The 25,212-nt window shown below is 38.5% G+C and overlaps 1 protein-coding gene across 12 annotated transcripts in view; it reads left to right on the forward strand.

The window, feature by feature from the left end:
* The window catches only part of TBL1XR1 (TBL1X/Y related 1), a 116,060-nt gene that overhangs the window by 72,073 nt on the left and 18,775 nt on the right, over nt 1–25,212 (forward strand). For 3 of the 12 annotated variants that reach the window (XM_061452490.1, XM_061452499.1, XM_061452497.1), the window contains exons 3-4: nt 22,110–22,212; nt 24,390–24,535. In XM_061452490.1, the coding sequence (XP_061308474.1) occupies nt 22,155–22,212; nt 24,390–24,535 (204 nt within the window). In that variant the 5' untranslated portion in view covers nt 22,110–22,154. Of the gene's footprint in view, nt 1–2,165; nt 2,380–3,452; nt 3,521–21,612; nt 21,746–22,109; nt 22,213–24,389; nt 24,536–25,212 lie in introns of all 12 variants that reach the window. The other 9 variants (XM_061452492.1, XM_061452498.1, XM_061452491.1 and 6 more) reach the window with 7 other exon arrangements.

Genomic DNA, 25,212 nt, shown 5'->3' on the forward strand with positions numbered 1-25,212 from the left:
TACAAGTCATGGAAGAGAAGAATCTATAATGAAAACTGCTGGCTAAAAGCATGGGAAGGTTTTAAGAGATTAAGTCAGTCTCTTTTGAATAGTTATATTCCTTTAATTTAGAGAAGTACAAGACACACTCTTCCCTGTGTTTCTTACAGTTAGCAAAATGAAAAAGGTTGTGGAAAAAAACGCACCCACAAAATGGGTAAATAGGACTGCGTGCTGATCAAGGAGCATGCCCTAGTGGCAGGTGAATCCAGTGTGGCCTTCTCGGGTATCCAGCCCTCCAAGCTCACCGATACCGATCTAGTACTACAAGGAGAAGAGTGACATTTTCACAGAATCTTTTTAATTTTGCCATCACTATTTCTAGTGTGTGCCAAAATAAGTGTGATATGTGTAAATGTGACATCATCACAGGTATTGGTGGTAGCATGATAAAGTTCCTGCTCTGTAATTAATTTTGAAATGGGAAAGTAATGTGTATTTTCATACACACAGATATTTTAAGCTGCAGAGGGAAAGATTCCATGCTCACAATGCACAAATTCATATGGAGTGTGAGCATTTTAGTAACAGATACAATTGCTAAGCTTGCCAGTTAGCGTCATGTAAAATGTTGTGGATGATTTTGAGAACCCATCTTTGCAGTGTTATCTGGTTTTGTTGTCTCCCTGAGGCTTGTAAATCTTTTCAGCCCTTCCCCTCCTGCTTGACTTTTTTTTGTTTTTGTTTTCCCTTTAATGAGACTGCAGGTTTGCAGTTTGATTCTTTTCAGATTCTCTGAAACGTGTAGATAGGCATGCATCTTGTAAGAAAGAGAAATAAAAGACTAAGCATGTAACTATGAAGCAACCCAGAGCATTACCACAGAATGAAAGTTTCAAGTTTGGATGTAGTAAGGGAAATTCTACCCTATGATTGTAGGTAGGCACCCTGTGATGTTGTTCATTTCATCACATTGCCTGATAGAAATATAATTAAATGTGAGGGTTTTATCCTACATGCTTCGAATTTTGTTAACGTCACTAAAACAAAAAAAAGTGAACATATTCCTTACATGTAATCTGTAACTCTTTGTGGCACATGCCGTAAATGTTATTTATTAATTTGAAGGATAAAAGAATTTAAGTTGGTGGATTCTTTGATGGTAACATTATGTGGTGTAAGTGTCTTCAGAAGTAGATGGCAGTTGGGATCCATTTGACAAATTACTTTTGTCAGTCATTCTTAAAAGACCTGTTAAGTTTGTCTGTGCATTGAATTCTTGCTTAGCTCTCAGCTCTCTCCATCCCATGGCAAGTTAGTTAACTGTAAACAGGTTTCCTGTTGCTGTTATAGGGAGGCTAGTGTAATGATGAATTTCTGGTGTTTTGGGTGTGTTGCGTATTTGTGTATGCTCAGTGGAGAGTTGTGGAGAGGAAAGAAATTCCTGTTACAGCAGCTTCTCTTGGGGGGGGGGTGTGTGCTACATCACTCTCATTCTGGTTCTTTCTCCTGTTAGGCATCATTTTGGGGGCAAAATCAATTATTTGCTTGAAATAGAGTTTAAATGAATGAAAAATATTTAGTGTAAACTTACATCCTTTGAAGCTTTTATGTTTTAATTGTTGAAATTGCTCCCTCTTGTTTGTTCAGCCAGCATGATCCGCATAGCCTTTCCATGGCCTTTTGCACTATCATTCATTTAGTGTTAATATTGTATAAGTGTGTTAAATTTTGCTTCTGATATTTTTTTTTAATTAAATTTTATCAAACCAGTTGATATATAGAGTTAGGTTCATAGAAATACAGTACATAATAGCCTAGTAGAAAACTAAAATTACATTCATACAGGGTCAGGCCCTTTTCACTTATCTTGTGAGCTACTCTGAGGAAGTGGTGTTAAAGAGGAGGACCAGAACACTTTAAAGCTAGGGTGGTGGTACTGGAGTGTTTTTCTCAGGAATGCAGTAATGAATAAACTGACTTTTATTATGAGGAAACTGATGATCTCCACCTGATGCTATGTAGCATTTACTTCTCACATCTCTAGGTTGTAGTATTGATATCTCTCATTCTGAAAAGGGGAACAATTAATATGTAAATATTAATTAAACAAATGTTGAGTTTCCTTATATGTTGTGGAGGCTATTGCCATCAGTTTTCATGGCATTCTCCCTTTTCTTGCCTAGGACACTTCCTGTAGTTTTGGAGGCTAATGTCCACTCAGCTGTCAGGGGCTCTGCAGGAATGAGGAAGAAGTTTATTTGAATCTCTTTGGAATTTAAACATGGAAAAGGATTGCTGACCAAAATACTCTCTAGTTCCTCAATCAAAACAAGGAAGAAACATTTTCAAGTCTTATTCAGCTTAGTAACAGACTAAATAGCGAAAGGTTTCTTAGAGGTCAATGATTATTTTTAAGATAATGGAAATTCTGAAATGCTATGTGCTATTTAGGCATGTGTTGCCTTCCCTGATCTTAGTCCTTGTTTTAAGGAGGTGTTTGGGATGTTTCAGTCTTATTTGTAATGTATTTTGTGAGCCTTTGTGGCTAGAGTTCAGTATTCAGGAAATAGTTTGCTGTTTTCATGATCCTCTTCATTTTGGGCAGGGTTATATATTTTACCAGTATGTTGTTTGAAGCAGGCCATACTTTCTCTTGATGTGTGGATTCTTTTCTTGGGGTGCCCTGATAGCATTCCTGTGCCTCTACATTCAAAGATTTCTCCTTAATCCCTTAGTTTATGTAAAATTGCTCTTTAATGATTTAATCTGTAATGAATATTGGTGGTAGGAATAATCACTGTTATACAAATATAGGATCAGTAATTGTTCTTATCACATAGGGAGTGTTTAAATTTTTAAGTTGCTTGTGGAAGTTAATTCCATGAGGATATTTCAAGGATTTTTTCATATCACATGTTCTTTGTAATTTGTTGGTGTTAAATTCAGATCCAAAATGGTCAGTTTTGAAAACGCTGGGTGGTTTGATCATAGCCTTGTGTTTTGTGTTGGTTTTTTTTTTTAATCTGGCTATTGAATTTTAGTTTTATACTTTAGCTAACATTAAAATAAGCTACCGCATCAATACTTAGCCATCTGTAAACTTTAGTCGAAATTCTCATAAAGATCCCCTTTGTCAATATGGGCAGCCAAAACCAACAGAAATTCCTTTAAAGCTACTGTTGTATTCTGTACTAGGGTTTTGTTTTCAACTAAAAGAATGAGAAGAGGGTAGAGTTGAAACTGTGCCTCTATTTTTTTTTTTTACATAAATTTAATGTAACTAATCAAAAGATAGTCTTTAATTTTTGTTCAATTATTTTCTTAGCTAAGTGTGTATTGTAATCAGTAGGAAACTGAATGTTGTTTTAATGCTTTCAATAAAAAGACTAGTAGAAAAATAGCTTTTATCCTTTTTTCATCCTTTAAAATAAATATTGATAGAAACTATCATAATATGGTTTGTGTTACAGGTGGTGTAATACCAAGGGCTGTACTGCTGCCACATCACAATTTTGTGGGGTTTCAGAGAGTAGTTCTGGTAAGGACACTCAATGATTTATCTATTTATTTGTCATAAAAGTGGACTGATAGTTTGGTACAATTTAGTATTAGTAATTGCAATTACATGCATTTACAGTATTTGTTAGGTTTCAGTTTCTGCAGTCCTCTGAATCTTTACATTAAGTATTCTTTTATTCAGTGGTCATTAACAGCTCCTTTTGGAGCTGTTACTGTCTGGTGTAAATCCATATTCATTTTGTTGAGAGTTGTTGTGGTATAACACATCAATTCACAGCATGGAGATATTAATAAATGGACCTTTTGACAAAGCACCTTGTAAAAGTCTTACTGTCTGCTTGAAATGTGGAGTCACTATTGCCTTAGTGTGTATTAGGTTTTAAAAATTGGGGGGGGGGGGGAAATACTGTGTTTTGATCATAGTCCTTTTTTATTTTCGAGTACTAAAAGCTTGGCTTCCTAAAGGAAAATTTGAATATGTGGTTCAGAGGGCAAATACCCAGACCATGAGCTGTGACTAGTCTCCTTGTCTTAAATTTAATGTACGACTTTGTGATTGTTTTCTTTAAATGTATGTATCTGCAGTCTCTCTATGGTTTCTTTTGATTTTGCACACTTTCCTTAAGCGTATTTTCTTGTCTCTTCTCCAAATGGCCAGAGTTACTTTTTCTAATAAAGGCAAGATTGGTTCTGAACCAGTCTATAGACAGCCATGCTTAGGTATTTTGCAAGAGCACAATTGAGTATTTGTTCTTTCAGCAGTGGATAACTGATAATTACATTTGTATCTGTAGAATCTTTAATATATACTGTAATTTAACAAATGTCTTGTGGGTGTAGCAGATGTCTTTTCTTTCTTTTTTCTTCCTTTTTTTTTTTTTAATCACATTTCCTTAAGGTTTTTGGCAAGCTCTATTAGTGTACTATCTTAGGTCTATAGAAGGTACTCAAAGGCAATTTGTTTTAACAAACCTTATATTGCAAGTAGACCCCTCACAAGGTAGAGAAGGATATTGCTGACTGTACTTTATGTCCTTCCTCTTGTAGGTAACTGTTGTACTGGCTCTGCTCCAACAAATCACTTAAGCAATTGAAGTCAATGGGACTAGAATATGTTTAAATAATCTTCTGGGTTGATCAGTATCTATGTATACTTTCACAAGCTCTTTACTGTTTCCTAAAAACGAGGTGGGGTTCGCAAGAAATTCTTAATGGGATTCTCTATTCAACCTAAGAAGCTGGTAGTATGTCTTTCTGTGTTGGAGATTTGGGTGGGAGGGGGGCTTGCTTGAGGAGCCTCTGGAGGCTGATAAATTAGGGAAGCAAAAGGTGCTATTTGAAGATGCAAGTGAATTGCTGTAAAGACTGAAGCCATTTTCCCTGCTGTCATTGCATTAGATTGGTCTATCTAAAGTGCTTGGGCACTGTACTATTCACATTATATGGTTTCCTGCTCTGTAGGTACATTATACCTTGAGCATGCACAAATCATGCATGTAGGCTTACATTAGAGTTTCTAAATCTTGGAGTGGAAGAAAATAAGCTTTCAGGTTTAGGTGAGAGAAATGGCATAGTGAAGTTTTGAGAACCATTACTCAAGAATGTTAAACGGCAATTCTGCAAAGACAAGACATCACAGCTTTATAAATATTGTAAGAAAAGAAAGATGATCGGAGCTCTTTGGAGTCTGAGAAATGCTGAAAATTTTTCAGAATGTTATGAGCAATTTGTGCAGTGCTTATTAAAGTATAATGTCATGTGGAGAAGTCATGGACTTCTTCCTCTCTACCTTATTTTCAAATAATGCTTCTATTACTGGAAATGGGTTAGCAGAATTTTCCATGTGTGGAACCTGTTATTCCGGTGTTTGAGGTAAAGTAAAGATAACCTAATATGGCACATTTCTTTTTGTGAAAAGCCATCCTATCTAATTTGTTTAAATCTGAACTAGCAGAATTAGTTCCTGTGATTGCTTAATTCTGCAAAAGATACAGTAAAGGTCATTTGTGGGACAATTTGAAGACCATTTCAGTGCAGCTGCCTATGTAATGGTAGCCTGCAGTTATAAGACACGGTGTATTTCCATCTGCTGATGTTTTAACTTGACTAAGCAAAACTTTTCTCTACACAAAACTATGATCATTTTTCCAGCTGCACCAGTAGAGAAGACTGTTTAATTCAAAATAGACCCTTCTAGTGGGGGAGAGGGAGTTATCCTATTACGCAGATGATGTATCCTCAGGTTTTGAATAGTTTGCTTCAAAGGGCATTAATTAAAAAATTAGTGAGAGCAGATGTCTGATGTTGTCCTGAGCAGTCAGAAAGAAGAGGAAATGTCCTGGGTTTGAACTTCTTATCTTAATTGGATCCTTTGTGACTCTCAGCCCATTTGATAAGGGTTTCTTCAGCAGACTCTACTTCTGCTGTATAAAGCCAACAGTTTTAAATTTTAAGGGTTTTATGCATGTGTCTAGGCATTCATGCAAGCATTTGCATACAGCTTCAAAGGATGCTTCCCTCCAGAACAGAAACTTTATATACAGCAGGCTGCCTCGGTATAGCTTTTCTATATCCCATGTTCTATACAGAAAAACAAAAATAGTGTTCTTTTAAACTGTCTTTTAATACTTTTTTTTCAGTCTCGTTGTACATCCCTCTACAGGTGTGTTCAGGTTTCTTTTACTAGTCAGACTGTCTGCACAGTGCTAAATTAGCAATAAGAACATCACGCTTCTTTAATCTTCTAAGAACATCAGTGCAGTTGCTTCCACAGATACAGATGACTACAATGTTCAGGAGCAGTCTGGGGCTGTCTTATGGCAGGCATGTTCATTGGAGCTCTGGGAATTTTTTCTTCGCAGTAGTATAAATATGCTTGTAGGCTTAAACTCTGATGAAGTATCAGAACTTGGCATTCATTTAGAGTTGTCCTTAGTCACTTAGTTCGAGTTAGTTAGCTCAATGGAGTTAAAATATTCCATTTTCAGCTAGCAAGCAAAGAAGCTTTTTTTTTTCAGGGCATTCTGTAAAAGACTATTCTTGGTGATTTAGATATTGGAACAGCTCTCAGTAAAAAAAAAAAAAAAAAGGATATATTGCAGGGTATGGAAGATCTGATCAAGGATGATGACTGTATTGCATGTCTCTTCCATGTATTACAGGCATATCGCCCCAGCACATATGCTGTTCTTAATATTCTGCCAAAAGACCCTTGATACAGCTTCATTTAGAGAAAAAAAAAAAAGCAGCTGCTGGAAGCAGGAAGGGGCAGCAGCTTAATGCCTAGACAAACCTTTGGAGGCACGATAAAGATACGGTGATTGAATGTCCACATCGAAAGCAATTAACATAGCAGAGGTGGTTTTGTTTACCTCTGTCCTGGCAAGGGTCTCAGGTCTGCAGCTCAACTTCTTGTGTAGTTGAGTGTCCAGTGGAATCTGAGGCAGGGGTTATGCAAGTCAATTCATTGCCTCTCTCATTCTTTGGTTATTGTCTCGTTGCCTCCTGGACAGTTTGTGGCAGAGGCAGTGACAGCCGTGAGAGGCCAGCAATGACAGAACGGTGGACCGGGAATGCCCAATCTTCCCAGTCATTTATTTCAGTAGAAGTAAAGCAGTATTTTGCCCTTACAACCTATACCAGCACCCTTTTTAACCTGCCTCTAGGCTGCTCATTTCCAGAGCTGCCTCAGGCACACACCTGCTTGACCAGCTGCATTGGCTGGTACAACATCTCTGAGATGTTGCTTGGGTTGTTGTTGCTTTATTTTTTGATAACATCTTAACAGATTGTATGTGTATTGCAGATTGGTATATATGGCAATAAAAGAAGAATTGAGAATTTTACACTGCTCTCACATTTTTGTTATTTTAGGTTGTAAATAGAAAATAGGACAAGTACTTGATCACGCTGTGTCACAACTGAAGACAAATGAATTATTACATATTGTCTGTGGCTGCAATCAGTCATGTTCTGGAGTGGCTGTGCCTGGTCTCCTTAAGGAGAGCTAAGATCATGGATATTAAACTCTTACTTGAGTAATACATGATTTAAATTGAGCAGATAAGAGCAGCTTTGACTCTTTGCATACCAGAAATCATGTTTGTCAGACAGTGTTTGTGTTTTAATTTATTTCATGGGTTTTGAGAGGCACATCAACTTGCTAGAAGAGGCAGACACTTCACATCCTGCTCTTCGTTAGAAGTCAATTCCAATAAGGCTTCTAAGTGATTTAGGTGCTTCTGGTAAATTTAGCTACCCAATTTCAAAGTCCATCTGAGGTTAAATCTTTAGGTGCCAAAGTAAGTGGTTAATTCCTGGATCCACTTTACCCGTCCTTTTTCTAAAATTAATTTGTAAGCATTAAATCTTAATTAATACATCTCTTTTGTGAGGTATGGTCTGATTTAATAATTTCTTCCTGCTAATTAGTCTTTAATTAAAAAAAAAAAAAGCTGGGGTGAAAATGGTTTCATACAACCTTTTTGCACTTGATCTTGTTTGGTAACTAGTTTCTGTCATTTAAGTTCAGGCACTGCAATTTGATTATTCTTGAGCAAAGATGTTCAGACACCTTTCAAAGATTCAGAGCTGTTGTTTGCCTTTTTAATACTGTTGTTGCATTTGGGTTTTATTTGGGAATAAAAGAAAGTTGTGTTGTAGGTGGTATCAGAGTAGTTGTAAGGAAAGAATGGATGCCTGATTTTGCAGATTGGCAATCTAATAAGGCAGGGATAGTGAGGTGTGTGGGAGTAGACATACCTAATGTAGATTCACAGGTTTTTTACATTCATATGACCAATTGCAGAAGCATGTTGTCTACTTTTGGTTTTGTGCGTGTGTGTGTGGGGGGGATGACCTTTAATTTTTATTTGTAAAGGTCCTGAACTCATAATGGTTATTCACCTGCAGAGTCCCACGGGCTCATTTCAGGCAGCTTTAGTAAACAGGGCTGGATGTGAAAATGCTTGGGTAAAGGAAGGAGTTGAATTTTTAATCTGAGGGTAAACTTTCTTAAGCTTTCTTTAAAACTCTCCGTTCATGCATAATGCTGCAGACAGTCAGGAGTTATGTGTCCTTAAATCTTTTGAGGTGAACATCTTGGGGCTAGAAAGAACTTGTCAGTTTATATTAAATTTATTTGAGACTTTAGGATATTTTTCATAGCTGTAGAGAACTACAAGCACTAAATATGATGAATGTTAGCACATATTTTCAATACCAAGTTCTGCTGACCAACTGCAGTTAGATTCTCACATGTTTAATATCTGTTAATAGAGAAAACCATGTCTAAAGTACAAAGCATTTCTACTGTTAACATTTATAAGTGCTATTCTACCTGTTTGCCGTGAGTCCGTAACTCATGACTAAGTTTGCCTTGTCCCAAGTAGTCAGAAGTAATCAGATGCTTTTAATAAAAACAAAAATCACAACAACCCCCTGCATTCTTAATACAATTAATTCATTGCCTTCCCTATCTGAAGGGTGCTGTTTGCTTTTTCTTCATCCCAGATTAAAAAATAAATGAATATATATGGCCTTCTTTTCAGTAAGTAGCAAATTCTGATGTAGGTGCTTTGATTACTGGCCACTAAAACTGGAGATATCCTTCCTTGTTAAGAGTTTATATTTTCTTGACTTGAAATTGTAATGAATTGCAACTGAAGGATCATCTCTGTGTCTTGTGAGGTTGCTTGGGTTTCTTTTTTTGACCCCATGATGGTATTTCCTCACAGGGGTTTTACATTTCATCATTCATTTTTTCAGAAGCAGCAGACTTGGAGCTGTTAGTATTCAACAGAACATCTGCCTTAGGAAAAAGATGGCAGCTTTCCTATGCTCACATAGGAATTTCAGAAGAATTATTTGTTATCCCCAAACTAGATGCTGTCAGAGTACATAATTCCAGAACTTCTTTTCTCACAGGAAAGCCATATAAGACTAGGCTTAACAATGGGGAAATAAGATAGGTTTATTTCTGTTTAGAATAGATCAAACCCTCTTCACCTGCTCTGTGAACAGAACACCTTGTTACTGTGTCTCTTTTTTTTTTTTTTCCCCCTAATCAAATCACATGCTTATATCCCCAGCACTACAGAAGTTACGTGCTGTGTCAGACAATCCAAGATCTTTTCTAAAATAATGTAGGAGTTAGGGAAGATGCTCACACCCAGAGAGCAACCCCTTCCCTTGGATCTTCCACTGCAGGAAATGCTTCTCTTGCTCTTTTTCTATAGTTAGTATTATTTATAGGGTAGTTTTGTCAACTTCTGTGCTGAAAATAAAATCTGCACTTAATACTAGCTTTGTAGGTGCTAAAAAACCTGAGGTGAGAGTGTTCAGGCTCATATGCCAAGGGCAGGGCAAGTGAATGAGTGGATCCCTTTGTTGGAAAATGTCCTGTTCGTGTAGCTGTCTGTGGCCAGACTGATCTAAGTGCATTTGGTCCTAGTTTTGATTTAGGGTGTTCACTGGAAAGACAAATGAGGTCCCAGAGACATGCAGAAATTCAGGATAATTGCCTAAATAATGATAGCAACCTTAATAAAACATTAAAACCTCTCATTTCACCAAAAAGACACAATTCAAAGCCATGAGGCAGTGGTGGCCTCTAAAGAGTGCTTAAAAACTTAGACTCTACCAAAATTCATTGCTGTTCATTTGAATGCAGTTGGTTCTCCTAGGCAGAGGCTGCTTGGTTCCCCACATGCTCAGCCTCGTGAGCACCAGGGCATACTGCAGAGGAAGACTTGGGGTCTTTTTGTCTTACTTTTGGTTATGGAAAAAACTACAGATGTGCAGTGTGGAATGGGCTTCACCAAAGAGGTACCCAGCCGTGTGTTTAATGTGAGTTATAGGTGTTAGCATGGTGCAGAGGGGTGCCATGAGAAGATGTTGGTTGGCTCTGGCAGGCGTGCTGCTGTTCCGGTTTCTGCACTCGATCTGATGCTGCTAACTCCAACCTCCGCTGTGCTGTTATTCTATGTAGGTATAACCTCAATTTGTTGTTGTTATGGCAGCATTAAAAAACCTTGCAAACCAAGAAAGAGGGAACCCATTGTGGTAAATACACTGAAGCGAGTCTGGCAAAGGCCTTTCTCTTGCAAGCACTTCAGGACATGACTGAGGGCACAAGGCTAAACAAACACGGACAAATAAAATGAACAGGGCTTAGTTGGAATAGAAATCACTGTTCTAAAGATTAATTGAATTTTTTTCAACCATCAGAGTTTATTTGTGCAAAATGTTAGCAACTTGTGTAGCAATGGAGAAGTGGTGAAAGAAGAATGTAGAAAAGAAGTGCCTGAAGGTTGTACAGATAAAGGCAGCACTCTTGAATGTGGTTGGAGAGATGAATTCAGGAGCGCAGAGTACATGTAGGCAGTGCATAGTGAAGAGGTGAAAACCAGGGCAAGTGTGTGACCACAGGCTGAAGATCGTATGTCAAATTGAGATGAAAGCCCAGAAGATGGATTACCAGCTTGGGAAAGATGGTAGGTACAGTGGATAGAAACTGTAAAAGGGTAACGGTATGGGGAAATGGAAGAAGAGTCTATACATCCGTATGAAAAAGTCCCCAGTCAAAATAGAGATGCTATTGTAGGTGTGCAGAGATATCTTTCCACAGATGCTTATAAAACTACCTATGCTGTTTTATTACCATCAGGTAGCAATATAAACTTTTTAATCATAACAAACATAATCAGGCCAGGCTACATGGTCACTAATCACTGTTCCACAATGAGATTTCCAGAATACACATACCAACCAAGCCAAAACCACAAATAGTTGAAAACTGACTAATTATGAAAGTCTGCCCAATCTTCAGTAGTTTTCCACTGATAAGTAAGTAGCATCAGTCCAAGCTCAGAATGAATCATTTTTTGTAAGCCATCAGTATGCAGGTCAGAAGCAGCAGCATAGTGAAAAACTGTGTCACTGTTAGTGCACCAGTATCCATCAGCTAGAGCAATTGATGTAGATGTAATCACTGTCTCTAACAGAAATAAAGTCAGGGTAATGGAACATTGTCACAGGATCAATGTCTCCTGTTTTGAAAATAAACCCCCTCAGCTTTGCCTTTGCATTTATGTACCAGCAGGCGACGACATCATTCAATTTAATTGACGCAGTCCCTTAGAGCCTTGAATGATCTATTGTGGGAACATCAGGAACAATGTATTGGAAAAATGCTATGTTCTTGATCAGGCTTACAGGCCGTGTTATTTGGCGGGTTTTCCAGCAGTGAAAATGAGAATAAATCAGCTAAGAGCAGAAACTTAGCACAGTGTGGCGATCTTTAACTCTGTTTAACAGTTTAATTTCTACACATTTTTGATCAGAAAGCTCAAAACATAATTCTTATACTTATTTTCAGTGGTGCATGGTCACAAATAGAAGGCATTTCTGGGACATTGCTGCTCCCCTACCTTAATCTCAGCAGAAGCTCTTGATAGGGCTCATTTTGACTGACTCAAGAGCTCTTCTCAATCCGTTATTTTCTCTGAAATTTTTACACAGTTTGATCCAAGCAACGATTAATGGGTGTGTTCCCACATTCATCCATAATTAATTTTTTTGCTAAGGCTTTAATGCAGCATGGGAAATTAGAAGTCATATAGTTGTATGCTTAGAACTGGGTGCTTGCCAAAGAGGTACATTGCATGGGATTTTAAACAACATAGCGATAATTCTTCTTCCAGTTTTTGTCTTTCTTGTATTTGATTCCAGCAACCTACTGTTATTCTGTATCTAGGTCCAGAGAATATTAGTATGCCGTTATTTTAGCACATAAATAACACCAGTTATTAAGCACCAGTTAACAATTTTAAATTAGGTGTTCCTGAAGGATTCTGTCTAAAGGGACAACTTTCTAATGACCTAAGAATGGAAACTACAGCCTGCTTGACATTGCCACTGTTTCTTTGATGACCCCACCAATAAGAAAATTCTTCCTTTTGGGGGAACAGATGCCTCTCCCTGGAGTAACAACAAGCATTTGTTTGGTATTTCCCTCTCCATTACAGACTTAAGTATATTTAGCATACAGAGCCTAGAATGTTGACTTTGCAGGACATCTTGTGAAATAATGAGTACTGGCTGAACCTGTACTGCTGCTTTCCCAGGTAGCTGTGCTAATTCTGGTCATCGATCAGAAGCTATCTGTTTCTGATCAGTTTCACAAATGTTGCATTTCCAGTTTTTCTGCTGTGGACATCTGCCCAACTTCTGTGCAGGTAGGACAGTCTAACCCTGTAGGTCATCCCATCAAGCTGTGGCTTCCTTCTTTCCAACAAAATGCCTTTAGCCTGGATGAGGTGTTTTATTAAGGAGAATATCATAGCATTTGGTTATATTTCCTGGAGCACTCTAAAAATTATTCAAGTATTGAAAGAGGGTGGTGATTTAGCTTTTTAACTACTACTTTTGAACAGTTTTAATTTAATCCTAATTTGCCTGCATCAGTGAGTCTGTGATTAACAGGCTCTGCTTACAGACCCCTTAGCTGCCCCCAGGGGAGTGAGATGAGATGCGATGCTTGGGCTTGGGATCTTGTGGGAATTTGGGGAAGAGTGGCTTTGATGAAGTAGTCAAAATTGAGGCAGGATTTTCTTCTGCTGGTGATTTTACTGGAATATGGGTTCATGTGCTGAGCAGATAGGTTTGTCTTTTAAATTTTGAGGAACAGCATATTTGCTTCTCAAGAAAGATGTATCCCTACTACCTCCATTTCAATAGGGTTGTAATTGTCATGCAGAAGAGTTGTGTCTGGAAAGAGATGTCTGTTTTCATTGTTCCCCAAACTTTTGTAAGGTCTTTAAAATACTAATATACAGTAACCATTTGCTATTCAAATACAGGAAATAAGGAGAAAAATGTCTCCCCTAAGCACTTCATTTCTCTTTGTGTTGCACTATAACAAGATAAAAAAGATGTTTAAGAAGCTAGAGAGTGCTGAATAAAGTGTCGGTACCAGAAATATCCTTTAGTCTTCTTTAGTCAGTTTAGGCATTTACAGAATATGGCAGCCAGGAATCACTGCAAAATACCATATAGCTGTCCAGGAAGACTCTAGAAAGCATAGAACTTTGCAGCTTTGTAGCCATAGCCCTGGAAATATGATACCGAATATACTGTGGCTTGTTTCTCTACAGAAACATCCGGAATCCCGGTCTCCTGGGTCATGCAGCATATGACTTTGGGGAGGAGATTCATAGTTCAGTAATTAAATACTACTTTGCTCTAGGCAAAACTAACAAATGGGCTTCATCTGCAGCTTATTTTGTAATAGTACTCAGGACTGCACTTGGCATTTCTGGGGACTTGAGTACTCAGATAAGTAGGCAGTATATTTAGCTAAGGTTTTGGGTGGTTTGGGCAATTTTTTTTTTTTTCTTTCTTTCAGGGCTGTAATTCTTGTTCTTCAGAAAATTTCAGACTGACTTTGTCATCTTGTATGCTTCATACTCTCAAATTGGCACAGAAAGACAGAGGCTGTTGCCATAAATTGGGTCACTAAAGCTGAAGTACAGAATACAAATATTTATCGCCTGAGCTAAGGAAAACAATTCAGATGAGGAGAGGAAAAAGTATTTTTTTTAGTATTTGGAAATGGAGCTGTATTTTGAGATTAAAAGCAAAGTAGTATTTAGAAAATGAGAAGCATCCTGTAGTTTAAATTGCTAGAAGGAAAACTAGTAAAGCTTGATCATTGGGGAAATCAGTAAGAAGGTTCACTAGGTAGAAGTACAGATTTTTTATTTTTTTATTTTTTTTGCAAGTTCACTTTTGACAGAGATTATTGAATCTTAAAATAAAAAAAGGCACATTTAAGTAATAGCAATTTAGATATAGGTAAAAATGCAGAAAATAAGATAACTTTCATTTTGAGATATATTACAGCAAAGCTTGTACATTTAAGTTAAAAATCATTTTCCTTTAAATTCAGAAGGTTAGAAAGAACTAATTGCAGATTGTCGGATAGTAGAACTTTAATAAAGGCTCATTTGTATTGTGCCCAATGCAGTATCACACCTTATCTCTAAAGTGAAGATGTGAAATAGGAGTGTTTAGAGCAATCAGTTGAAGTGGTTAAAGAAAACTCAACTTTTTTTTTTTCCTTCTTTTTAAAGTATGAGAAAATGTTCTTTTGATTGAAATGGATGTCTAATAAATTCTTACACAGAAGGACATACAACATTGGTCATACACTGTCTGCTTGGCATACAGGAACCACCAAGTTATTTTACGAGTTTTCTTTTATAAACTATTTCTAAAGGGCTATGCATAACTCTACTTTGAATATAGTCTTACTGAGTTCAGCAGCTATTTGGGGTAGACACATCACATCTTGGGAAGAGTCTTTGGAGAACGCTTTCGGACAGCATCAGCCACCAACAGCAGTGTTTTGTGGAGTCCTGGTTTAAAACTCCACTTCTGTAAGGTACTCACTTGGTAGATTTGGTACCCAAATTAAGTCCTTTTGAAACCTCACGCATCCAGGAGTTCACCTGGTCTGAGTGGCTGGACTTAAATAGCACCCTTTTCACTTTATTCAGCACCTCTGATTTGATAAATCCAAGCAGACTTGGCATTGCTGCCTCACAGTCTTAATCAACCTGGATGCAGTTTTATCAGCACTTTCCTGAGCTATGGTGTATTGTCTGTCTCCTGAGTCACCATGACAGCAAGCACTTAGCTGTTCAACTCGGCAGGTAGATTTGCCAGGCTGAGGGGATCCAGTGTTAGTTACAAAGTGTAATGAACAGGAATTGTGTATCACGTGCAGGACTTCATTTTTATTTTTGAGAGAGGTAATACAGATGTAAAGCAGAATTGTAATAAAACTTTCCAGAGAACATGTACACAATTTCAGGGGGTTGGGGAGGTTGGGTCATGTAACTTGCTTTTTTATTTATCTGGATTTTTTGTGAAAGAAGGAAAAATAAAAGGACTAGCGGCAAAATTTCTGTTGTAGGGGATTTGCTGTTTCTGTAGCCACACTTCTGTTTATATCTGAACACTGAACATTTTTCAGAGCTGCCCAGAGCATTATCTGTTCCCTTTAACTTACCACATTTGATATCAAGCTAATGATTGGTGTGTTTCAGAGAAGTATGATTCACAGCAGCCTGCCTGTTTTTTCTGTTATCCTACCTAATTAGAACCTGTTAAAGCCCACCTAAAACTGCAGAAGTATTACTTTCTTAAGCTGTTGTTTGATGATATAATAGATTTGCTACAGTTAGATTTATTATATGTTATAAAACCATGATTGAGAGATACAGGGCACTAATCTGATGTACGAACTTTTTCTGCTAGTTCAGGTTTGTTTATTTAAAAAAAAACAAAAAAAAAGAAAGAAACAAAACATCTATTAGGCCAAGAGCCATATCAGGTGGCATCTGTTCTCCAGCATTTGGCGTGAACCTGGAAGAAGAGTACAAAGCTAGCATGAGCTTGCAGAGTAGAATAATAATTTGTCAGAAACGCAATCATTTTTGTACTGTTGGGCTTCCATTAGTCTGCAGAGCCAGTGCTTGTGATAGTGCAACCTAATCTCATTATAATGGATTTTACTTGTAAATTTTATCCCAGGTATGAAAGTGTAGAATGGTTCTCAAGGGATGGAGAAGTCTCTGCGACACCTATGTGTCTGAGTTACAGTAGGCTTATTATAGAAATACATAGGTGCATTTTTGCTCTGTGGAATCATAGAATCATAGTATTATAGAATGGTTAGGGTTGGAAAGGACCTTAAGATCATCTAGTTCCAAGTTCCAACCCCCCTGCCATGGGCAGGGACACCTCACACTAAACCATGCCACCCAAGGCTTTGTCCAACCCGGTCTTGAACACTGCCAGGGATGGAGCATTCACAACCTCCCTGGGCAACCTATTCCAGTGCCTCACCACCCTAACAGGAAAGAATTTCCTCCTTATATCCAATCTAAACTTCCCCTGTTTAAGTTTTAACCTGTTACCCCTTGTCCTGTCACTACAGTCCCTAATGAAGAGTCCCTCCCCAGCATCCCTATAGGCCCCTTCAGATACTGGAAGGCTGCTATGAGATCTCCACGCAGCCTTCTCTTCTCCAGGCTGAACAGCCCCAACTTTCTCAGCCCGTCTTCATACGGGAGGTGCTCCAGTCCCCTGATCATCCTCGTGGCCCTCCTCTGGACTTGTTCCAACAGTTCCATGTCCTTTTTATGTTGAGGACACCAGAACTGCACACAATACTTCAGGTGAGGTCTCATAAGAGCAGAGTAGAGTGGCAGGATCACCTCCTTCGACCTGCTGGTCACGCTCCTTTTGATGGAGCCCAGGATATGGTTGGCTTTCTGGGCTGCGAGTGCACACTAAAGCCGGCTGATGTTCATTTTCTCATTGAGCAGCACCCCCAAGTCCTTCTCCACAGGACTGCTCTGCATCTAAAGAAGCTAAGTCAGAGTTGGTATGTTGGCTTTGGGACAAGAAACTTCATTTCGTTTGAAAAAAAATAGTTTCTAAATGACTTCTTGTAGGATTTCTGAAATGTATTCAGAGTTGGAATGGGTGGGTTGGTTTGTCTAAAGCAGAGACGTGCATCTAGTCTGTTCTGTCCTGTGGTACATCTAGTTCTTGAGTAGATGTTGAGGCCAGCATCTGTATAGACAATTGACTTTTATGGCTGATACGTTTTATGCCTGATAAATTTTGGGAGTTCAGAGACTTTCTATTGCAACATTAAAAATTACCTGGAGTATCTCGGTACTATGCTGATTCTAATTGAACAGTGGTGTTACAAACCACAGGCTTAGGAAGGGGATTGTGCTGGGTTTGGCTGGGGATCCTACAAATAATCAGTGGTTTCAGATGACTGAGGGAGAACAGGGTGATGGGTTAGCTATGCTGTAATACAGTTTCATTGGCACTGTGGCATTGCTGAATGTTGCAGTGACATGTGTGGATTGAGAGACTGAGGTGTGTGGAAGTGGGCTCTGTTTTGAGCAATTAATATCGATCCTGGTGTGGTCCTAGGGACTGGAAGCCTGAGACCAATATGGGTATGATTTGTAAGCCTGTGTGCACATCCTTTTTTAACCCATGTTTTAATTCTGCTTGTTTGTTTTAATCCTACTTGTACTGATAAAGAATCTACTTCACATGCACTGTGACTGCTCCAATGTGCAAAACAAAAGTAGCGGCAAGTGGGAGAGATTTCCTTTAAAAGCATGCTTGGAGCTAGTAGTGTGGGTGCATCATACTTTTCTGTGTTTCCTGTAAATTCATGGAATGTTTGGATGAAGACTTGGAATTTTTATAAGGGCCAGAAAAAAGGTCCTCAAGGATCTTGTTTTATTTTCAGGATGGATTTGGGGCATAGAGATATTATGAGATATTTTTAATGGGCTTTGCAAATTAGGCTAGAAATTTAAGACTGATAGGAATCATGTGTCACATCTAGTTATTTTTGGCTTATTTTTCTGTCCTTTTGGTTATTTAGTTCTTGTATCTAAAATAAAAAGCAATATTAATATCTATTAAGTACCAAAAATAAGTACTTGATTGCACATATAAATAGGGGAGTTAGGGAAAATAAACCAACATTAATGAAGTAGATTTTTTAGTACGTGGAGTGTGTACATGCATGGGTGCATACATAAAGGTAAATTTTTTTTTTTTCTTCTCTACTTATTTTCAGCCTTTCCTCCTCTGTTCGTGTTTATGTTTCCATTTACATGACACCACGAAGAAATCTTCTCTGTCACCTCCCAAACAAAGCCTGGGGCTGCGTTGGGGCATTAGGGAAACTGTTGTTCACGTGGTTCATAGGTTAGCGGTTTTATTTTCTTTCCCATTACTGTTTTTAATTTGGCAGACATCCTTGGTAAGTTGTAACTTCAGCATGAAGGGGAGGCTATGCGTGTTGAGCACTGAGAGCAACATGGCTGGTGGCCTTGGGGTCAGTGGGTCCCTTCCCCATCCTGCCTCTGCTCCATTTCTCCATCATCCTCTTGCTGCCACGGTCTCAGGTTGTTCCTGCTGGTTACATCCCAGGAAGTTGTGAACGAAGAAGAAGGCAGCATGGTTCCCAGGGCTAGAAGCAGCAGCAGCTTCCCCATAATATGTGATGGGGTTCATGCAGCTCCGACCTGCTTCTTCATCTGTCTGCAAAGTCTGTCCTGAGGCTGGAGGTGGCTATGTTGCAGAGCCCTTTGTTGGGGTATTTGGCTCAGCCCTTGCTTTCAAGGGTTGGCAGCATAAGCCCAGCAGCCAGAATCAAGCCTGGTATCAATTCAAAGTTTGTCAAGCAGAAATAATTATTGTATCCTCTGCTATCTGTATTTTTGCTCTATTTTCTCTTTAATGTGATAGTTTACTTTCGGGATGGGCAGGAAGGTGGTTTGGTGTTGCTTGCTTGATCTCTTCGCAATTCCTCACTTCCCTTGACTGCGTGATAGCTGAGTGATGGTTGTCTCCAGGGCTGAATGACTGGGCCTGTGATGAGGGATAAATACAGAAATATTTTCACAAAATTTAAATATGCATAAAAAATAATGGATAAAGCAATATCGTGGTAAAAAACTGGAGCCTTTGAGGCCTTTTTGGTTTCATGTCCTCATCAGGCAAGCTGTGTATTTATTGACCACATTTCTATTTTCTGGCCTTTAGGGTACCAAAGCCAGTGTTGCACTGCCACCTCTTGATAGCCGGGCAGGACGGCATGTGGCAGTACTCCTTGCCTTACCAAAGCATCTTCTGGAAAACACTGTGAGCTTGCCTTGAAAAGTGGTACTCATTTGACTTGGACAGGTTGAATAACGCTTTTGACAGACAAGCAAAATGTTAGCTTTTTAGCTATCCAGCTACATAATGGGTGAAATTACGTGGCATCTCCACAATTCTGCTTTGAGTGGGGGGGCCCATTTTATATTAAAAACTCAGGTCATCTCTGTGTACCAAATGGCATTTTCATCTGATTTCTGCATTTTGATCTACCTTTTCAATGATGCAGCAAGATTTCAAAAATCAGTAACAGATCTATGAAATACACTGTTTGTGCACATATGTAATATAAAAAGGCTTCTTTACAAGTCTTCTGAAATACAGTTACCTTTTTTTCTTCCTAAGAAGAATATTGTTTCTCTTCATACAGAACTTCTCTAAGAAGCAGTCTTGAAGATAGTTTACGCCAGGTGTGACAAGAAAACATTGCTAAATAAAATGTTTGGTCCTGCACATGGCAGAATCGGTTGCTAATACATGAAATGACTAAAAATTACATTCATTTCACACACTGCTCAATAAACAAGCCATCAAGGTATGTTGTAGTTTGGCAGGTATACCTTGTACGTCAGACAACACTGGGGCTGTGGAGGGGTGGGGTGGCTAGAGTATCAAAGCACCTTTCTTTGCAAGTTGTGTTGCACTGTCTAGAAGCTATTGCACTTCATCAATTATTTTTTCATGTAGAAATGAGATGGATTCAAGTAGCTCTGTATTTATATTTATTTCTTTAGTCAACTAAACCCATCTTTCTTACCTTTGGCAGCACAGTATGCTCAAACTGCTTTGTAAGCATGAAACCTGGGTTTCTGTGAAAACATCCAGCATCGTTTACAACCCCTGATTTTTCCCTGCAGGATAACCCTAGCTCTCCCACCGGCCCCTACTGGGTCTGAGCCCTCCCTGTGCAGCTCTTGGGCTGTGTTACTTTTCCTGGTCCTGCTCCAAACAAAGCGGGCAGTGTTTGCTGCCCTCCCTCTTACTCCTGGCTATTAGCTGGGAAGTGGCCACGTGGCTGTGATGGGTTTGGGGGTGTCCATGCGCTCATTGACTCACCAGTGTTGGTGTGTTTTGACGAAACACACTCCTTTTGATGTCCAGATGCATCCTGTAGCCTCTCTTATTCTCGAGGAGTTTAATTGTGTCTTTCTTCTACAACATTATGGGACTTGTAGAAAGTCACATCTTGAAGGGCTCTTCCCACTATCAAATTTGTTTGCAATTGACTGTTAAAATTCAGAAGTTAGAAGATAAGAAAGAGAGTGTGGTCATTTTCTCCTATTCCCTTGGGAAATCTTGCTAGGAATAGGTACCTAGAAAGAATATGTATGGCAGCCTTGTAATGCGAATTGTAGAATAGTTAGGGTTGGAAAGGACCTTAAAATCATCTAGTTCCAGCCCCCCTGCCATGGGCAGGAACACTTCCCACTAAACCATGCCACCCAAGGCTCTGTCCAACCTGGCCTTGAACACTGCCAGGGATGGAGCGTTCACAACTTCCCTGGGCAACCCATTCGAGTGCCTCACCACCCTCACAGTAAAGAATTTCTTCCTTTTATGCCTTCTAAAATCATAATCTCGTTCAATCATAATCTCATAGTTGTTGCTTATTGCTGTGTTCACTGGTTTCCCACTTTGGGGAACAGTGGTGAGTTGCTTGACCATGCAGCCACGTAGCAAGAACTTTTTATTTCAAATGGAACAGGAAAACCTGTTCTGTGGTTCCCATTTTTTATATCAGTTCCAGGTTGAACTGTCAAATAAAAGTAGGAAAGTCCTTCATCTTCTCAGACTGCAGTTCCATAGGAGAAAGTGATAGTGGTGGGTGGCTGAGTAAAAACCTTGATGGTCTACTAATGAAAAGTGTTGGGTGGATACTAGGAACAGGAGATGGACCTTATTTCATACTATGTTGTGGATCTGATATTTTTATTGTTTACTAGATGACATAGAAAGATGAGGATTATCAAATGTCAGAAGTCTTGAGAATGTTCTCAAAAATAAGGCTTAAAGCTAGGAAAAAAATGTTTTCCGTCTCTGCTATCTTTTGTGTTTTAAAGACTGCTGTTGCGTCATATTTTGAAAATTTGTCATCCAGAAGCATGTGTCATCTGATACAGTATTTGTCATGCTGAATATTTACTGTTAATAAAATCAAGGGAAAATTGTGTGTATATGTCCATCCATATTTTAAAGCATTGACTGAAAGCCTAGAGAAATGTTACTGAAAATGGTCTGGTTAAAGTTTGTTTCTAATTTTGAGAATTCCTTTTGCAAAGCCTAAGTGTATGGCTGAGATGTTTTCAAATTTTTAGTGGAACTATCTGGGCTTTCTTTGAACAGATACATGGTACAACCCATATTGCACCTTTTTACTAGAGCAGGAGTACCTAAAAGTTGAAGAGGATGAGAAAGTAAAAGTGGGAACTTGTCTGGATACCGATGTGAAACCAAGGTCTAGGTCTTTGTTATACAGGTAGAGAGAAATCCACATTTTGAAAAATGTGTTCTATAGCAGTATTGTTGATTAGATGAAACTCACTTGATTATTTTTTTAAAATCCATGAAATGAGGCCTTTTTAGTACTGGTATTAAGCGGCATAGTTCCCCAGTCCTTACCAATTTGTGTCACTTGAGAATCTGTCCCTTCAATATTTAATTTCCTGACCTTTATGTTGTGGTGAGAGAAATTACTTTTTCATGACTAGACTTATTTGCATTATAAAATAAAACCATTGTTTATGCTGCCAGGGAGCTACTTACTTTATAAATACAGTGTTTGTTGAGAAATACATATTAAGAATTAAAAATATTTAATTGACCTACTTCTTTGTTTTCAGGGTTGTGTCCTTTGTCGTGACCTCATGGTTTAACTGGGAATAAAGATGAGTATAAGCAGTGATGAGGTTAACTTCCTGGTATATAGATACTTGCAAGAGTCAGGTGAGTTCTTACAATTTTGGTCATTAAATAATGCATTATTTACTTGGTATTCATCTGCAACTGGCTTTAGCAAACGTGGACTCATTTAATTATTTTGCCAGTAGGCATGTGCTTCTGTCTGAACTGTTTCTTAGTGTTTTTTCTCTACAAGAGAATGAATTTCTGCCAAGTTACCTTTTGTAACTTAATAAGATTTAGTCATTTGGAATCTTCAGATGGCAGTCAACCAACCAACTAAGGATTGCTAGAAATGCACTTTCCTAGAGATCCCTTATCTGCAGGATGATGATGATACTTCACACCATTTTCATTGGGGCTGCATGAAGAAGAAAAAAGGATGACCATCAAAATACTGTTTTTTCCTGTTCTGTCTTGGAGTGATGGTGCTCCTGTGAGCTGCTCTTACATGGCTGAATTCTTTACCCGAATGTGACTGGGGGAGGGCAGATGTTTCTGTATTTCAAAGGAAGAAGTGGCAACTGTGCCGGTGTAACTTGTATCATTTGAAGTACAGATCACAGATTTTTCTTACAGGAGTGACTCCTGCGTTCTGAAAATCCTTCCTCCCTGCAGGAGACTTTCTTGGAGGATTTTGTCCTTTAGTATCAGGCTAGCCAAAGCTTCTTGCTTCTTGGGAATAAGAGCCAGAGATGGTTGAATACTGTCAAACTTGAACTTTTTTCCTGTCATATTTGTCCAAACTGACTGTGTCTGGAAAATACAAGATAGAATGCAGTAGTGTTCCCTTGACAGTTTATTTTTAAAACTTCCCAAACCCTGTTGGATTAGCAGTTTGTGTTGCATATTTGGGTTTCTAGATGTAGCCATATGGTTGCAGAGGGGTTTGCAGTGCTTTTTGGTCTTGAAGCTACGTAAAAGACATTATCTTTTACTTACAGCTATGATACCAGTTGCCTAAAGCAGCCTACATTTAGAACAGGTGGATTTGGCTGGAAATCAGGGCATGCCCCAGGAAATGAACAAGCAATAATTATCAGTTGGCAGGAGGAAATATGACCTTAGCAATACATAAAAAAAAAAAAGCCAGTATATTAAAGCAACCCCCCTCCCCCCCCCAATCCCAATCTTAAGGTAACAATGTAAGGACCAGCTTTAATGTATATGTTACCTTGTTGTTTCAACAGCTACTGTTTCTTAGTTTTGTTCAGTGATTGATGGGTGGCTTCAGGGTTCTTGAAAATGCTTTTGACTGATGTAACATCTGCGCACTGCTTATGTCCACTGCTCATGGATTTCTCAAACTGAGACAAAGCAGCATGAGTAGCAATGGTGGGCAGCAGAGTTTTTCGGTCTCTGCTTGTCAGAAAAAAGCAGAAGCTCATTGTTCCACCTGAATTTACTGAAAACTTACATGTTCTTATTGCTTTTGTTACAGAAGCCAAACTTACAAAATTACTTTATCATCGTTTGAGTTTGCAGTCAGCTTCTCAGTTACCTGATAGAAAAAAATAACAACCAAACCAAAACAAAAAAAAGCACATCAAAGGAGTTTAAGAAAAAAATTCTGTGTCAGTAAAGTTAATTTGCTAAAACAACTATTTTTCTCTTGGTTTAATTTTCCTTTTCAGGATGATCAAATAAATAGCAAGCCACTAGGAGTGCTGCACCACAGCACTCTTGCTCCTTAATCAGTGAACAATACTAATGTAGTTCAAAGTGCCAAAACATATACAATTATGACAGAACTGTACCATGAATGGAATTCTGTTCTGCATACAGATCCATTTCACTTTCATGGGTAGCAAGTCAGTGAGTGTAAATAACAAGTGAGTCTTGGTGTATTGGAGAGAGATATTTTATTATATGTTGTGTGTGATACAATACATATATATAGTTTGAGAATATGTAAGTATATGTAAATGCTATTGCAAATTGTGCATTTTATGTTTTTGTATTTAGTCACTCAGAAATGTTTTGCCAATGATACTGTAATTAATGACTTCTGTGTTTATATATAAACTTTGTTTTTCTCTTTTTTGTACATTTAAGCTAAAAACAAGAGAAACAACAGAGGTGTTTTGATGAGTTTTTTTGTAGTTCATAAACATGCTATAACTTTGTATAATTTGCATAGGTTTGTAAACAGAAGATCCTGCAGTGGTGTGGCAAGTAGCATTGCCGATAAATCAATTATGATGTCTTTGCCTTGTCTTTAGGGTTTTCCCATTCAGCATTTACCTTTGGTATAGAGAGCCATATCAGCCAGTCTAATATAAATGGTGCTCTGGTGCCACCAGCTGCTTTGATATCCATCATCCAGAAAGGTCTGCAGTATGTAGAGGCAGAAGTCAGTATTAATGAGGTAAGGAGGCTTTGCCTGCGGCAGCATTATGTCCTTGCTTGCAGTAAGTTTGAATGTTAGTATTTTTTCTTAACTTTCTTGTATCCTATTTATTTACTTTTACTTCAGATTCCTTACTGCTGGTGTTCACCATGACTCCAGTGGTGGAACCAGAATGGACTGACATAACTGGGTAGGGGTTCTGCCCAGTGCAGCCACACAACACCAGGCATGGTGTTCTGGCTCATTGCTTAAAGGTCCGTTGTCTGTAGAGTTTTTACCCTAATATATTGTTTTAGTAAATCCATACAAGTGCGATAAGATAATCATTGAGACAAGTAACCTCTTAATTTTTATTTTTGTAGACTTGCACTAGGGAGGTGGGAGAGCACTATGCACCTCTCATTTAGGTGATGTGTCATTATAATGAAGTAATGAGAGGTCAAAGGCAAGGTTTCCAGATAGAGAAGAGAGGGGGGGTTAATTTGTGGCAGGAAGGATGAAGGTATATGCCAGTTTACTTGTTTGCCTCTGCTGGCTAATTCATCTGTAGTAGGATCTATTAAATTTGATGTTTAAGTGGTTATTCCAGCAGTACAGAAAGCTATGTGTCTTCCTGCCTGATGGTGTAGATCCTCACCCTCAGTTTCCATTCTCATTTATGCCTGGAAGGTTAGCAGCATTTGTATGTCAGTTAT

Source organism: Pezoporus flaviventris, unplaced genomic scaffold (assembly GCF_033815535.1).
Source record: "Pezoporus flaviventris isolate CSIRO_AGI_PZ_B2104156 unplaced genomic scaffold, CSIRO_AGI_Pfla_v1 ptg000013l, whole genome shotgun sequence".
Lineage (NCBI taxonomy): Eukaryota > Metazoa > Chordata > Aves > Psittaciformes > Psittacidae > Pezoporus > Pezoporus flaviventris.